At 35.8% G+C, this 17,152-nt stretch overlaps 1 protein-coding gene across 7 annotated transcripts in view; it reads right to left on the bottom strand.

The window, feature by feature from the left end:
- KCNH7 (potassium voltage-gated channel subfamily H member 7) overlaps window positions 1-17,152 on the bottom strand; it is a 215,353-nt gene that overhangs the window by 8,952 nt on the left and 189,249 nt on the right. For all 7 annotated transcript variants that reach the window (XM_035332403.1, XM_035332405.1, XM_035332400.1 and 4 more), the window contains 2 exons: window positions 15,519-15,618; window positions 2,367-2,630 (listed from right to left, as the gene is read on the bottom strand). In XM_035332403.1, the coding sequence (XP_035188294.1) occupies window positions 2,367-2,630; window positions 15,519-15,618 (364 nt within the window). The remainder of the gene's footprint in view (window positions 1-2,366; window positions 2,631-15,518; window positions 15,619-17,152) is intronic.

Below are 17,152 nucleotides of genomic sequence, written 5' to 3'. Positions count from 1 at the left end.
TTGGATTTAGTGGGCACACATGGCACAATTTGCAGTGTCCAAGGAAGCTGGAAAGCTCTCAGCAAAGTGAATGGAGCAAGCTACGACAAATTCAGGGGTAAATTTTTCAACTGTGGTTGTGGATATAATGGATGTTGTAAATCCAGTGGAATTATTTTTAAGCAGTGAGTTTCAGGATTAGAAACTAAAAATATAGGCCTTACATTTCATTGCTTTATAATATCCTGCAAAACCAAATTGTTGGCTATTTTACACAATAAATCATTCAATAGTTTTTGTCCCAGAATATATATTTGTAGATTATTAAAATAAACATTAAATTTGTGACAAAGCAAGTAAATTGGCACTGAAATTATAGAATTAATTCATACCCTATAAGCAAGACTCTTGACTTATCTCTTGTGGGATACAGAATCATACTGTTCTAAGAGTATTTTCAGATACTTCCACATACACCTGTATCCTCAGAAAGACTGAACAGCAGTTACAACTCTATAACCAGCTATGGTCTTCTATGGCTTGAAGAATTCTAGACTGGGAACTAAATCAATAAATGTGTAACTTGGTTCATCTGAACAGTTAATGAACCAATCTTATGGCCTAAATAATGACCAAGTGAGAATAGAAAATAACATCTTTCTGCAGTATATAGATTAGCAGCTATAGAAAAAATTATCAGATCTCCTCAAAAGAGACATATGTTTTAATGTTAAGACCTAGTTTTCAGGATTGTGAAAAGAAGTTTATAAAGTTTCTGTCCTCATTATCTGCTATCAACTATTATTAGTTGTCTTTCTGTTTATCAACAGTAATGAATGAAGCTTAAAACAAAACTAAAGATAACTAAATATGTATCTGTTACAGTAGCTTTATACACGTGCATTTATATTAAGGCTACCATAGTACATGTAGATTATAAAGATGTATACATACAGTTAGTGTTTATTTCAAAATTTTATTATATTTATAATTACTTTTATTGTACTATATAACCAATCTCTTATAAGAGTAGGAATGAAAATTTATTTTAAAACATACATCAATCAAAGCTGATCTTGTTTTATTGAAGATTTTATGAAAGTTGCAAGAAGGGTAATGAACTTCCACATATGTTAACAGAAATGCTAGAGTACAAATTATGTGTCTTAATCAAAACATGTAACCTATATACGTGCTAAATTTAGCTCAAAATCTGCAATAGGCTGCCTTGGAAAACATTGCTATAGCTACAAGGACATGTTTCTGGCTACTGGTCGGGGAAAGGTAAGCTTTCAAATATCAGTATGTATGCAACAAGTTTATGAGGTGCACACTTATATAGTCCTAACTTGAGGAGACCAGGCTTCACATATTCATACCTTTAAAAAAAATAAAAATACCGTTTGGCCTGTTTAATCATTAGGATAGTTTAATTTTATAACTTAAAAGCTTAAAGTTTATTGGATAGTGGTTAAATGGTTAAATTGTCTTAAATTGAAACAAACTTAGGGGGAAGACAGCATTAAATGGTAAATATGTAATTCTTTCCTTCAGACTGAAATAATCACAAGCAAACATTCAACACTATAGTTGTATATTAATCTGGAGCTTTTAATTAATTTCCCTTTACATCACTGAGAACATTAGCATTTTAGTATATTAGGTGTGATTTTATGTAAAATTAACTTAGATTGCTTAATGATTTTGATCTTTTGTCATATGCAAAAGGCCAAATAAATATTTGCTTAATATTTGCTTAAATATTTTGCTTAAGGAAGTCAGGATTTGTTCTGTGATGTAATAGCATTCTTTTTAACCAACATGTACAGCCAAACGGGATAGATTCTTTCAAGCTATTATGAATTTCTTTCACTGAATTTTGGTTGTGCATTGTCAATGCAGAGAATGGTAATAATTATCTGAAAACAATTATTTTTTTTGGTGTGTGCGCGACCACCTTTAGATTTATTTAACCCTTATGTAGGATTTTGTGCTGTCACCCAGCTCAAGAACATCAAACTCCTTTGGAAGTACTCTACTGATCTGAATGTAGTTTTCATCCATTAGCACTTAGTGAGGTCTAGTACTAGTTGACAATTTTGAAGATTTTGTTTAAAAATCTTTTCTATGGTAAGTCAGTTACAAGATGAATAGGTGAACCTTTGGGAGGTTCTGTAATCTGGTCCCACAGCCATTGTGTCAAACTATAGCAATCTTCTTGGCAAATAATATTTTTGATCTAAAATAGTCTTTATTGTTAATCTTTCAGGAAACAAAAAGTAACTATTATGTAAAGAATCATTAGGACCATTAAGAAAATTATTTTTGATAATCAAGCCAAGTAAGACATCTAGTCAAACTCTAGAAAATTGTACCAATTAGATTACCTTTGCAAGAATTGCTTCTTTTGTCAATAAGAATTTCTTCTGTTGCATGAACCATTTCTTCAAAGTCCACCTCTGTGGTTTTCTCTGTTACAGATGGGTAGTCAGCTATCCCAGTGAACAGGGGTTTTTGCTCATCTTCAGTGGAGGACACAAAGGATGATGAACCGCTTTTTTTCTCCTCAAAGTGTTTCTTAATAGATTGATAATATCTGTTGTTGTCCCCTGAAGGTTCAGGATCATTCTGATCATTCTCTTTGAAATAATCTGTTAGATAGAAATAATTGTGTATAATATGCAGTTCATGAAACTAAATGTGCAGTTTCATGAAGCTAGTTCATGAAACTGTTCTAGATTATTCTGGTCACAGGATGGAGATTATTCATATATCAGTTACAAAGTTCACCACCTATTAGAATAAATTACTTTAAAGCTTTTTTTTTTTTTTTTTTGATCCTTGTATCAAAGATTTATATTTCTCTTTAATTCCCAGAAGACATTTGCATGTATCTGTCTTCATATGATCATCTCAAAACAACTTTTAACATTAGCCCAATTTCCTTAACCTTTTGAATTAATTGCAATTCTCTGATAATCCAGTCATCTGAGTAAGAAAAGTATACAAGCTGTGATATATATGGTAGGAAAGTACCAATCACATTCAGAATGAATCTTTCATTAATTACATTCAAGGTCTGGAGTGAGGAGTAGCAGGTTCAGTAGTCTTAAGAGGTGGTAAATAAAAATATAGATTTAAAGCCTTTACAAAACATGTTGTAAAAATTAAATAGGATTTAAATGCAAGAATGATCATTTGTGAATATAGAAAACTCGTGACCTCCTTTCAGCATAAACCTGAAGCTAATTTCAAATTCAATATTTGGTCTTACCTATTTTTAACTGAAATGTCAAGATAATTCCAGTTCTGTTATTTATTTAAAACACATTTTAGCAGGGTAGTCTCAACAACGTATAAATACTGTATCTAGTTTGCATTAACTTCCTGGGGAGACAGCATGATTTCCCATCTGCTTTGTGCTAATTACAAATCAACATATTTCTGGAATGTGTGTTCAGACCACAGTAGTAGTTAATACAACATTTAGTATGTTCTCTAGGTTTCTTCTCTCTTTTGAGACTATATGAGTCACTTTTTTGGTGACTATAACGAAATGAAACTGTGGCATTATCTAATTCTCGTTATTGCACATGTAGAGAATGCCATTATCTGTACAGACCGCTCCGCAGGAGTCCAGACATCTGTGAGCAGTGAGGGCAGGTAATGGTCAACAAAATAAAACTAATACCAAGGCAGGTCTCCTGTAACCGTACCCTCTGGAGTCTCCAGGAGCAATTAACACAACCCTGGACTGAAGTAATTTTATTTGGCTTTTGGTAAACAGGATTACCAGCTGTAAGTGATACTGGTGATACTCTGATACTGCTAAGGCATCAACACAAAAGCAAATTGGCTGGCAGTGTAAAGTACTTGGGCAATGTTCAGACTGTGTAGTTGTCCCATGATCCCTGCATCTCCCTTCTCCAAAATAGTACAAAAACAAAAGAAAGCTTAATAAGAAAATTCTAATGTAGATGTCTCCCATGGCTTTTCTTGTGGGAATATATGGTGAAATGCATAGAGTCATGCTACAGTAAATTGTCTTAATTACTTACTGCTTGACTGACTTCAACCTGTGAAAAAGACCTTATAATGAAAGCTTGAAATTGCCATTTTTAGGGTAATTTTTTATGTTCATGGGATTTTGTGCACTAACAGTAGCTGTAATGAGCACCCTGTGGAATACAAATCAATCAGTGAACTAATTTTAAGGGGAGGTCATTGAGACTCTAATGAAAAAAAAAAAAGTATAGTAGCTGAAGCATAGCAGACTGTCTTATCTGTTATACTCACAGAATACTAAAATATCTAGAAACAAGAAGCCAGATTTTGCTAACAATTACACTGCTGTAAAAGCAGAGTAATTCAATCGATGTCCCTGCATTTAGTCTGCATCTATTTCAGAACAACAGAGCATATTCTCTTCCAAATGCTGTCCTGATATAATGAACTCACTGGCATTAGAAAGATATTGAAGATCTGTTGAATGTAAGGTCTTGCCCCCTGAAATCAATGAGTAAGTTTTAACCAGATGATCTATTTCAAAATATGCATCTTTTATTTTAGTGCCATTGCTTTATCTGCTAGCCATCTGGATATATTCAGAAAGTCAAAAGTTGCTTTCATTTTTAAAGACTTATTGGATGCTAGAGATTCTTCTGTCTGTAGACTACTCCCATTATATTCTGCAACAAGAACAGGAATAAAAATGGAAACTGCTTTTTTTCATTTGACTCTTCAGGACCTGATGAAGGTGCAAGCTCAGCACTTCAGATCAACCAATTAGCAGTGCCTCTGGAGCTCAGTGGAAAGGTATTACAAATAATGTCTAGGCATTGCTTTATTCAGAGTGTGAATTTCTCCATTTTTTTTTCCCCTAATTTTCCATTTTCTAATGAAATCCAGTCATTGGTTTGGAATGAATTTTCCAGAACAGAAAAATTTTTTATCTGTTTATATGCATGTATGGATAAGTTCATTTTCTGTCACACAGACGTGAGGTTTCAATAGGATTCTCTTCTCCTTTCATTTCTGTTTCCAAACAAAATTTGTGATAATTAAAAAAAGCCCCTCATACTAGTGCTTCCTCTTTCCTTTTCTAGTAAGACAATTTTCACTCTCTAATTCTGATTGCTAGGAAAAACATTCTGCTGAAGCTGTTTTTTTTTTTTTTTTTTGTAACTTTCTGCTTTACCAAACATGTACAAACATCATTTGCATTCTTTATGGGACTCACGTTAGCCTGTTATGTGGTTTGGGTGCCTGACAAATTTACAGGCAATGTCATCTGACATTTGCTGCCTGGAAATTCCAAATCCTTCACAGTAATTTTTAGAAGGTCTGTGTCCTGCTTTTTGCACTTGTACTAGCAAAGGAAGGGAAGAAACAGGGTTGTCATGAGGGCAATGAAATGCATCTATGACATAAACTTATAGAAACACTGGCATAAAACCTTGCTTAGTTCGATGGCTACCAGAGATCAAAGAAGTTTTTTATGTGTGCCATGGTCAGCCTGTAGTATTGAAGTTTCATGTTATTCAAACAATGGCAGTCTCTCTATGAACTTAGACAACTTTCTCTTAATATATTAATCTGCTACAAGAGATATTGGTGAAAGTGTCAGTAATCTATTACATGCGGAGCAGCGTTGTTTAATATTACTGTAATTTCATTAACTGGAATTTGTCATACTTAATTAGGCTGGATATGTAGCCTAATGTTTCAGAAGAAGGCAAATTTTAACTCCCTTTTTCAGCCATCCAATAAAAAGCCCCATAATATGCCTTGACAAATTCAATTTTGCACAGGAAATGAGGTGAATGACTTCCTCACCCCTGCGGAAAGCAATTTATATCCCAAACCATAAGACACATAATCCTTATCATTAAAATTATCTGTATAATTATAAATCTGTTCAGCAGACATGACATTGTCCTATCCTTTTGAAAAATCCTACCATATCATTTTACGTTACACCAAGTAAGTCCCTTGGTAAGAAGAAATGCACGCTGTGACTTTGAAGTAGAGATGGCTGATTGTTCAAAAGGCTGCAGATCTTCAGATTCCCAGCAAGTATTCTGCTTCAACTGTTACTAGCTCTTTCTTTGTGATATTCACAAATGTTCCTGTGTTGGACAATCTGTTTTTCCTACATATAAACAAAATATTTGCTAGTGAGCAAGATTGCTCGTTGTCTGTTCTTTAATTAAAAAATGTCAGTTATCTTGTCAGAGAGCAGAAAAATGCTTTATGTGCCCACTGGTGCACCAAAGGCAGGAAGTATTTGGAGTGAAAAGTCAGTGACCAAGCATTTCAGATAGTATGTTAAATACAACACCACAAACAGGTTGAAAAGGTGCAAAATCTCAAAGATGTCCAAAAATCAAAAGCTGTTGATATACAATTTGAACACTGATGTTCAAACAATGCCTATCATACTGTCAGGAAATGTAGATGACTGCTTGATGTAGATGGGGAACAGCCTAGAATCAGACAGGGAAAACGGTAATCCTAATTCCTGGAATTATCATCTTTTTGCAATTATAAATTGCTGAGTAATAACAATACAGTTGGTAAGTAATATTTATGTAATAATAAAAATTAATGGTACTGTGGAGCAGTACTGATATATAATGCAGAGCAATTACAGAAAAGTCTACTCAAGCTGCATTCAGGCTGCAGTGCTCTACAGAGAACCAAATAGGGATCTTATGATTACTAAACTGCTAATTAAAATGCTTTTAATTCATTTTTCTTGCTGTTTACTTCATACTTATTTGAATATGACTGGAATGGAATACATTGCTAAATATGACTGTGTACCTTCTAATAGACTAAGTATTAGAAGAATATAAAAAGGAGGAAACTGCTTGTGAACATGAAAACAAAAAATGACTCAGTGTCCGGTCATTCCTTTTGCTGCAATAAAGGTATACATTTTTGAAATGTTTTTCACATATCTAACAATAAAATAAAAAAATAAAATTAATTTGTATTCTTTTAAGATACAGTATTGTAACAATGAAATCCACAGACAAGATGCCTGGCACTATTGCTCACGTTGCCATCCTTTCTTTGACTTGGGTATAAGTAAAAATAGCATTTTTACTTATATATTACATTTATAATGTAATATACTAATGTAATATAATGTAATAGACTTCCAATGAGATACTTCAAAACGTTATTTAATCCTTAAATTCTATTAAATCTTTATTGTTTAATTTTAGTGAATTTAAAATCTTCAGAGGGAAAAAATGAGAGAGAGAGAAAGAATTGCAAACATTATTATGGGAACAGTAAAAGAACGTTAGTGGATTTTTTTTTTTTTTCCCAATGGGAGAAGGATGTGATGCCCACAAGCTTTACTAATGCATGACAAGCATAGATAAAATTCTAGGCTTTGTTTTGCATGCCACATTTCAAATGAGAACTACTCTAGATTTGCTAGTAAAAGCTTTGTCTGAAAACCAGTTTTGGCCTTGTCTATAGATTTAATCCCTTTCAACCTTCAAAAAGTACTATAATTTACCATAAATCCCCTTAAACAAATCTAAGATGTTTACAAATCTTGACTGCTTGAGCTCTTGCCTTCTCAGAACTGACCAGACCTACATTCAGAGTCAGAGTCCTGACGCTGCATATCGTGACACCTCTGTCTACGTCAAAACCAGCCACCAACTCGTGTCCTGACAAGGACCGTGTCCTAGGAAAGGTTATATGAAAGTCAATTCCAGATGAACAACTTGAACAAGCCACTCTACCATTTTTCAGCTGATGAGAAATTTGTCCGTTGTCAGGACAGAGTCTTCTATTGCTGTCATGAACATCTCAGGTCATGACTGGTGATCAGAGAAACTGAGAATTGATGCCCTCATAAACATTTTTGAGTATTTGCAGAAAGCATAGCTTGCTCCAACATCTGCCCGTTGCCAATGTGCCAAACATCCCTAAGGACAAAAAGCAAAAACTTTTAAGGGAAGTTTAATCATAAAGTTTTCCTAACTAAAATTTGAAGTGGTCAAAATGCTTAAAAGTAGTATCTCTAGAATTTTTTCCTGCTCCTCAGTGAAATGTCATTGGTTATAGCACTGTTCAAATTACCCGAACGTATAATTATTTGCGTTAGAAAATTACTTTTTTGGATGGGTTTATATGCATGAAACCTGAATGCTAAAACCACAATTTTGATGTGCATGAAAGAAGAAAAGTAGTTTGAGAGCTGTATAAAACATGTATTGAAAAGCCTAAGAATTCAGATCTGAATATTGCCCAAATAGTCTCAGCTGAAAAAATAAAAGTTGGGTATGGTCAGGAAAATTAGCTGTTCCTAAAGCTCTGAAAACAAACTTAAAATCTGTAGTGTACTTTGTATAGAAAGTCTCTGGAAACCTATTTATATATTACATATAATAACATAATAATGCTTAGTACCGTGAGAGAATTAATATAAAGGCTGCTTTTCACAGATACTTTATCAGCTTTTGCTAATGTAAATAATTGCATAGTATTCTAATATGATGCTTACTTGCATTTGAATTCACTTTGATAAGTGGAAAGTTATATTTGCAGCTTTTTAGTTATAATTAAAGGAAGTAATAAACCATGCTGCCTATTCAGTGGCAAAGATATTGCTTCACATTTGAGGACCACAGGATTCTAAATTTTAGAAATAAAAAAGAGCAATGTAATGAACCGTGAAGTCATCACATATTCATTAATAATTTAATTTAGCAACAGTTCCAAATTTTTATGATCAGATGAGGACTGGCTATTTTACCACCATTTTCCCTTCTGTGAACATCATATACAGTTATGCCCTTCTACGCCGTAATTTTCCAAAAAAATTAGGTGTAGCAAAGAAAAGTGAAAATAGATTCTTCCCATCAGAGATTTTTTTGGTTCAAAAATAATCTTTTGAAACAGATACAGATATATTAAAGCTTGGCCATTTTCAGGATGTGCCAGAGACAGGAGTTTTTAAAGGCACACACACATTCCTTAAGATATCTCGTAAGCTGGCAGAATTTATCCAAAGTTCCACCAGGAACATGGATTTGTGTATCTATAAGTCCTTGTTCTTCACCTAGGTACAGTGGATGTCTGTAGACCCGCTAGACCCTGAAATCTAAAACAATTCCAGAGACTTACAATGGCTCCTGAAACCTGAGATAAAGCAATCATAGAATATCCTGAAATGGAAGGGACCGACAGGAATCACTGAGTCCAACTCCTGATTCCACACAAGACCACCCCAAAATCAATCCATATGTCTGAGAGTTGTCCAAATGCTCCTTGAACTCCAGGTCACTGCCCTGGGGAGGCTGTCCCAGTGTCCAACAACCCTCTGGGTGCAGAACCTTTCCCTAACCCCCAGCCTGACCCTCCCCTGTCCCAGCTCCATGCCGTTCCCTCGGGTCCTGTCGCTGTCCCCAGAGAGCAGAGCTCAGCGCCTGCCCCTCGGCTCGCCTCATGAGGGAGCTGCAGGCCGCCATGAGGCCTCGGCTCAGTCACTTCCCTGGGCTGAAAACCAGCTGAAGCAGCAAGTCCTGCACAAGTTCATGGCTGGCTGGGAGTTTACACTTCCCCTACAGTCACAGTCCAAATCAAGGTTCCAGGGATCCCAGGGCTCTTCATCGGTGTTAAAGACGGAGGGAAAGAAGGCACTAAACATCTCTGCTTTGTCCCTAATTGTGAGGTGACCATTCTCATCCAGTGTTATCTCTAGTCCTCCTTTTGCTGTTAACATATTTTAAAAAACACACTTTTTATTGTCCTCCACAGTAATGGCCAGCTTCAACTTTAATTGAGCTTTGGTTGCATGAGTTATCTCTATGCAATAGTGAACAGCAACTCCGTAGTCCTCCCATGTTGCCTAACCTCACTTCCAGTGTCCATGTACTTTCTTTTTCCACCTAAACTCTAGAAGATCCTTACAGTCTTTCGCACACACTTATTTTCCTCCTTCTTCCTCATTGCTACTTATTATGGCTCCCTTCAAATATCTGTCTTTAGGACCCCCTATTTACAAAATGTATTGTGAAATCTCTGTGTGGGTTTTGACCAACGCTACAGAAAAAAACGGTATCTATCTAGAATTGATGGAGGGAGATTCCTGTGCCTAGTAAGAAGTAGGCTACTGGTGGTATCTTGGGAAAGTTAAACATTTTCTCCCCTCAGTTGTAAAAAGATCTAAAGTTCTTATTTTTCTATGACTTTTAATGTTAGAATAACCCTTTAATTCCAGTTTCATTCATAATTTGAGAACTTCTAAGTATTCACTGGTGAACCTAAAGATACAAACTAGTGACATGTTATCATTGTAGCAAATCCTGGCAATTTTACCGAAAGGTTCCTGTAGGTTGTGTAGTCACAGTAAAAGAACTGAAGTATACCGGAGAGAGCTGTTTGAATTCCTGGACTGTCTCAGTGCTGCTTGTGAGAGTTTGGTAAGGTAATGTGTATATTGGTGTGTTTCCTCTCCAAGCTATGAAGGTTTGGATGATTTGAGAAACAGGGAACAAAACAAAATACTGAAACCGCCTACTATCCTGAACTAAAGTTTGGGTAACTGTTCCATAAGTATCTATGTTCCTTATTTTTTTTAATGGGCTAAGATAAGAAGGGAGATAGTTTTGAATAAATGAATAAGAAAAATATTCTTTTTAAAAAGAAAAATATTCTATTTAAAAAGACAAGAATTTAAAAGCTCATTTATTTTTTTGTGCCATTTCTATTACGAGATAAATTAGGAATGGAGTGACAGCCCTGTGTCTGAATTTCCTTCCTGTGTTTTTGTATCAACTTTAATAGTATTTAAATAATAATGTAAGGACAATTTTTGATTTATACTTCAGGAAATAATGATATACTTAAAAAATCAGAAACAAAGGTGTACAAACACACATCTGAAAAGAAATTCAGGGCAAAGGCCAAAGCAGTTCTGTCAAATTTAGAATCCTCTTTTCTTCTACAAGGTACACAGCTTTCAGTATAGGACTATTAATTTTTATTTATTTTTATTTTTTATTTTTTTATTTTTTATTTTTTCCCAAAGGATGGCTACTGGTATGTATGACTGCATACACCATTTTGATCAGATTTGGCCTCTGGAAACAGCCTCTCTGGGAGCAACTCATGGAAACAAGACTCTTGTAGAAGCTCCCTGAGGTGGCTCCTAGGCATGGTGGTAACAGCAATAACAATAACAATAATAGGAGCAGATGGAAAACTGCAATGATGAGCTCTCTGATGACCATACACTTTTTGTTAGGGGGTTTTTGCTGAAGGTAAGATTTTAGGGACATGAAATCTTGTTCCAAGCCATATGCTGCTTGCCTAGATATTAGTTGCTCCCTGCTCATTTAACCACCTGATACTCTGGCTGAATATTAGAAACTCCTTTCTAATTAAGCCCAAGTGGACTTCATTAGCAAAACACTAATAGTTTAACAGAGTTAAGTAAGAGCTTCAATTTTTGTCCAGATTCTTACTCTACTTTCTTGCTGGGGACACAGAGCACCGTGCTTGGCTGAGTCATCTATTTGTAAAGTAAGCATTTAAATGTCTAAGCTGGGGGAAGGGGATGAAAATGGGAGGTAACAATGGGCTTAAAATGAAACATTGCAGAATGCATTTTATATTTGATTGCTACAGACTGTGTCAACATGGGCATAAGATTTCATAAGAACATTCTTTTGTCGGCTTTTAAAATCACATCCATGGAAATAAAAATTCCTTGTTACGAGTTCCCTGAGCCAGCTGGCAAGAAAATTAGATTAAGTATTGTTAGCTACCTGAATCTCTGGTTCCTAATATAACAATATAACTCAACTGGAGACCATATCATTTTCTGAGATAGAGTCTGTGAGATGATGTTCTTGTCTTTGGATTACAGCTAAAAATCCAGAGTTAGGGTTTATTTCAATCAGGTCAATGTCACATTCCTAGGTAGTATGTCCATGCTGGTTTATTTAGCCAATTTTATATTACCGTTGAAGTACTTTATATGCTCTGTCAAAAGAACAAAGGGCAGATGTGATTTGAGTTTATCACTAGTGTAGTTTTAGCCTCAAAACAGTTTCTCCTGGGAAAGGATCTTCTATCTGATTGTTTCTAGGGCTTCACAAGAATTGTGTGAGTGCTCAGAACAGGTCCAGGGTTTTGATAGCTTTCAGCTATGGGCTACATACATTAAAGTTAAATGCAAAGAATAGCTTTTCATGAGAATAATAGGAGACAGTCCCAAGAAGGTTGAGCTTTTAGAGCACGCATTAACATAACATTAAACAAGGCATTAATAAAAGTATTAGTGCTTGAACTCCAGAAAAGTCTTTTCAAAGCCTCAAGTTTTCAAGCTCTCTGTGAACTTACTTTGCTAGGGTGACACTCTGACTGCTACTTTTGCATTTTTTCAGCTGTATGTTTGGATTCCTGTGGTGGTTTTACTGTGCTAGGCAGCTGAACACCACAACCGCTCTCTCACAACAGTACAATTCCATATTGATGAAACCAACTCTAGTGATGCCCTGTTCAGCATGGAATATCAGATCTGCAGTCAGAATTAAGGGAGCTAAAGAAACTTCTCTATGCAATGTCCTCAGAAAGAGCCATCTCCCACTTAACTACTAGAGGAAAATGAGTAATGGGCAAGACAGGGCTGTATTCTGCACTGCTAAACAAAGCAGCTGAAATGTAGATGGAGCAGTTCATTGCCCCTCAGTTTTCAGCAGGAGACTAACTTGCCAACCAATCTGAAAGCTTTGGTGGGAGCTGCCAGGCAGGAATACTGCTTATTTCAGGCAGTCATGGAGAGAATTTCTTGGCTGACTGTCAAGCATCTATGGCAACTGGCTGAGGCTGCACCTGCACCTGTGCAAGGAATATCATCCATTATCCTGAAAGTCCTGCAATGAATTTATTTTAGGTGAGAGCAAGAATAAGCTTCTATGTAGTGTATGTGTTAATTTTTGCAAGGGACCTCTTGTGGTATTGCAGTTTTTTCTGGAAACCAGAGAACAAGCTGCCTCCTCAAGTGGCCTTATACCACACAGACCCTTTAAAAGCATATTATAATAGAGCTTAATGATAGAGCTAAGATCAATTTTCTTTGACACAGGTAAGAAATGATGGAAATATGTACAGGTGGACTGAGGTCTTGGAATTGGGAAAGTAGTGGTACTAACTGCAGATGCATGTGCTGTGTTGATTTTCTTTAACCCCTGATAAAACTCCTGCAGGAAGAGTTGCCATGGCAACAAGGTCCAAATCAGGCTAGCATGAACTAAAGGCTGAGATAACACAATCCCATTTTTAGCACTCCAAAAGGGAGAAAATCACTGATCATACTAAAGATGAAAACAATACATTCCCTAACTGTGTGATATGTTAGTGGGCCAACAACTGAAAGTAAAAATTGTCATCAAGAAGTCAATTTTCGTGAGCAACACTCTCCCCCATAATAATTACAAATAAATAAGAATTTTGAGAGATATAAAATATCAAAATCTGAAAGTGAGAATGCTGGGTGTCCATTCAATTTGTAGTCTATTCAACTATAGTTCCAAAATCAAAATATGATTGTTAAAAGTCATCATGTGAGACATTTTTAATCTGTAAGAACACTGTGACCAGAAATGCATTTGCCAGCTCTGTGTTCAGGAGCTCAGTCTTTTCTACTCCAGTTCTTCTAAGGCAATCTGCAGGATCATGCCCAAATATTTATCAGTTATAGTCTAACTATGTTGGATCAAAATGTGATTCAGCTCCCTTCTATTGGTAGCAAACGTTGAAATAAATAGAACAGAACTTTGCAATCCAGTAGTAACCTCTAGTACTCCACAACCTCATACAGGGTGTAGGATGGGACACAGAAAAGTGACATAGAAGGTCGTGACTACCAGATGTCTCCTTCAGTTCTGGCAACTTTCAGAGAATCTGAACAGGGACCAGAGAGGGCCAGTAAACCAGTGGGCTAAAAGCATACTCACTCCTTGGAAAGGACTCTCATGCTAGCATCCTTCTCAGGTGGACTACCAATGTACCACACTTCTGTCTAACTCAAGTTACCAGGCACTATGCAATGACTACAGGACTAAAGCACTTGTTGCCAGTTTTGTCCCTTCTTTTTCAATGGTGCAACTTTATTTTATTTTCAAAGACAAAACTGTGTGAAATTATATTATTTCAAAAGTAATGTAAATAAATGTCTCCAAGAGGCTGTTCAGTATAATCTAGTGTGCAAGAACCACAAAAGCCTGGGGCCTTGGCACCACATTAACACCTGAGGAACCGATTTGTAATTCTGCAGCAGGCACAGCATGGAAGATCACTTCCATCTTATCTGGGTGGTAGCATATGCTTTCTCATAAGAAATGTGAAGGTTATTCAGGCAAAGCACCTCTGTCAACAGATTCTTTGTGAGGAGCAGATTGAATATTTCATGGGGACATTTTCATGACAGATTTGTTGTCAGTCTTGGCTTCCTGCCCTAAAGAAGCTTCTTTGATTGAATGGCAATGTCATTGTTCTGAGTAGCCACGCTCTGGATTAAAGTCTTCCTTCATAAAGCATTATACCTGCTATGTACCTCTGAGGTGTTCCCATTTATTATCAACTACTCTGCAACACTAAAATTGGTTTTATGTATGGGGTATGGGGTTTAGCTGTGGAGTATGAAAGACAGGCATACCAGAAACAATAATTTGTCAGACAAATTATTGGACCCTGAAACTATAAAATTATTCAAGGAATTATACTTTCCCTTCATAAAAATGGAAATATTGTGAGTATCAATTTAGCTTTATGACAATTACTGTCTGACCACAGCAACTATCTACAGTTCCTGGTATTTAGGAGTACTGAATACTGTAATGTGGTTCAATATTTCGCTGAATTTTCCTTCATATGGATTACTCCCAAAAGTCTCTAAGGTGAATGTAAGCACAGAAAACCTGAACTGTTTCCAGGACAACCATTTACACATTGCCAAATTAATCAAAATCTGACTATGGGAATCTACTGTGTCCTGAAGACAAGTATTTTAATTCCAGGGAGAAAAACTATCTAGCATCAAGTTCAGCAAAGCTGAAGGTAAGCTATTACCTTTGCTGAGGAAATAAAGTCAACACTGCTAATAAATAATCCAGTAGACTAGTTTCTCCAAACATTTTAAAGCATGATGTCTCAGAACATAGATATTGCTTAAGAGGTAATATACATATCTATATATCTGTATCTATATATATGTATATATATACACACATATATGTGTTTCTCACGAGGGCAGTGAGGAAGCTTTGTGTTTGAATAGCTCTGCACCGATGGGTATGAAGTTATGAGAAGGTGAAACTGATATCCTCTAGTCATATATAATCATGTAGGGGACAATGCACAGAATGTTTCTGCTGCTCAGCTGGATTCTCAAGACCTGCTACAGTAACAGCCAACATGGGACCCTATTGTACCCAGCATTACCAAGTGAAATACCAATGAATAATGAAGCAGTACTGTCTAATGTAAGAAATGAAGTTAATTACCTTTCTCTATTTCACTTTGAAAGGACAATTTCCGTCTTCGTAGTTTGCAGTTATCTCCATCCGTATCATTAGTAGTTTGTGATCTTATTACAAGGTCAGACTTGATTAATGAAATATGAAACATAATGACAGATTAGTCCCACATAAAAGGGAGCAGGTTTTCAATAGCTTATTGACTGTTAATCATGTTCATGCTTTATAAAAGGCAATATTACACAAGTCAGTTTACATCAACCTCTCCATCCCTGTCTAATGATATTGGTCCATGCTAATGCTAAAAAGTTTGTGCAGATAGTGCATAAATGGCAATGTTGCCACATGACGGTGAAACAAAATTATCTTGATAAATTCACATGTAGAGACACAACTTCCTGTATTTTAAGTAAGTTTAGAGAAACTAAATGACCAAAAAAAAACACAAAAAAAACAACTCCTGTACATTCTCTGATAAAGTTGTAATGTGCCAACTGATTGTAATTAGTTTTATTTTTAATTATATGGTAATAATTATAAAGGTTACATTTTACAACAGGAAATATAAGGTTGACAAGCACCAGGTACTTTACTCATTATATTTGTTTGTTCATTTGTTTGTTTTTTTTCTAGACCCTCCCTTCCTTTTTATCAAATTCAGTTCATTAAGAGACATATTTCATTGTGTTTCACAGCTGAACACAATGGTATTTTCTCTATGCATCTTATTAGAAGATGGATGTGGTTTTTGTTGCCTTTATAAATATAAGATGCATTTAATTCTTCCTTCTACTTATATTACAACTGCAGAATTTACAAATAAGCTAATGAAACACCAGTTACACTCTTTGTGTATGCACCCCAAGAATTCACTTAATCTACTTCCCTTCCATGTACAAGTGAGGTTTGTACCGTACTTGAGTGTACCACCCAGGAAAACAGATTTGCATGTTGGAGAAACGCAGAGGGAAAGATTTGGTAAGTGTTTGCATCTTTCTCTATTCCCTTCATTGTAAACCTGCTTGGTAAGATGCCTAAGTGGTGTCTCACTGGTAGAATAATAGCCTTTTTTTTAAACTCTTCTACCAAATCTGAGCTTGATACTAATTACATTATCAAACCTACGTTTCTCATAAAGAGGCAGCTTCTTTGTTATGTATTCTATTCCATTTCCCACCCCAAAAAAGGAAAAAGGCTTCTCCCGTCATTCTGCTGACCAGTTATTTAGCAGAGCTCCCAGGTTTAGCAAGGCCATTTGGAACCCAACACTTGATTCAGGTGTTACAGACCAGTGCCAGGAAGGCCACTAACAGCCCAGTCACTCCTTCCTAACACACAGAAAGGACTAGCACAATGGCCTATGCTTGCAATCCTGTGTAAGGATACACTGTTACAATTGGCTGAGAGACAGTAAAAAATTATTTGAAAAAATTAAAAGTGATGGTTGGACCAGATGATCTTGGAGGTTTTTCCAACCTTAATGATTCTATGAAACCTATGAAACCTTCTATAAATAAGAGGACAGAAGCAGAAGCTTAGGCAGAAGCACCTATTATTCAGATAAATCTGGATATGAGTGATGTTTCGAAGATCAGAATTTGCTCATTACTTCTTTTGGGGATGATTTTTGGGATTGTGACAGTCAGTGGAATGCAAGTGGA

This window comes from Oxyura jamaicensis, chromosome 7 (genome assembly GCF_011077185.1).
Source record: "Oxyura jamaicensis isolate SHBP4307 breed ruddy duck chromosome 7, BPBGC_Ojam_1.0, whole genome shotgun sequence".
Taxonomy (NCBI): Eukaryota; Metazoa; Chordata; class Aves; order Anseriformes; family Anatidae; genus Oxyura; species Oxyura jamaicensis.
The sequence above is the reverse complement of the archived record's forward strand: the minus strand, read 5'-3'. Positions and strand labels throughout refer to the sequence as shown.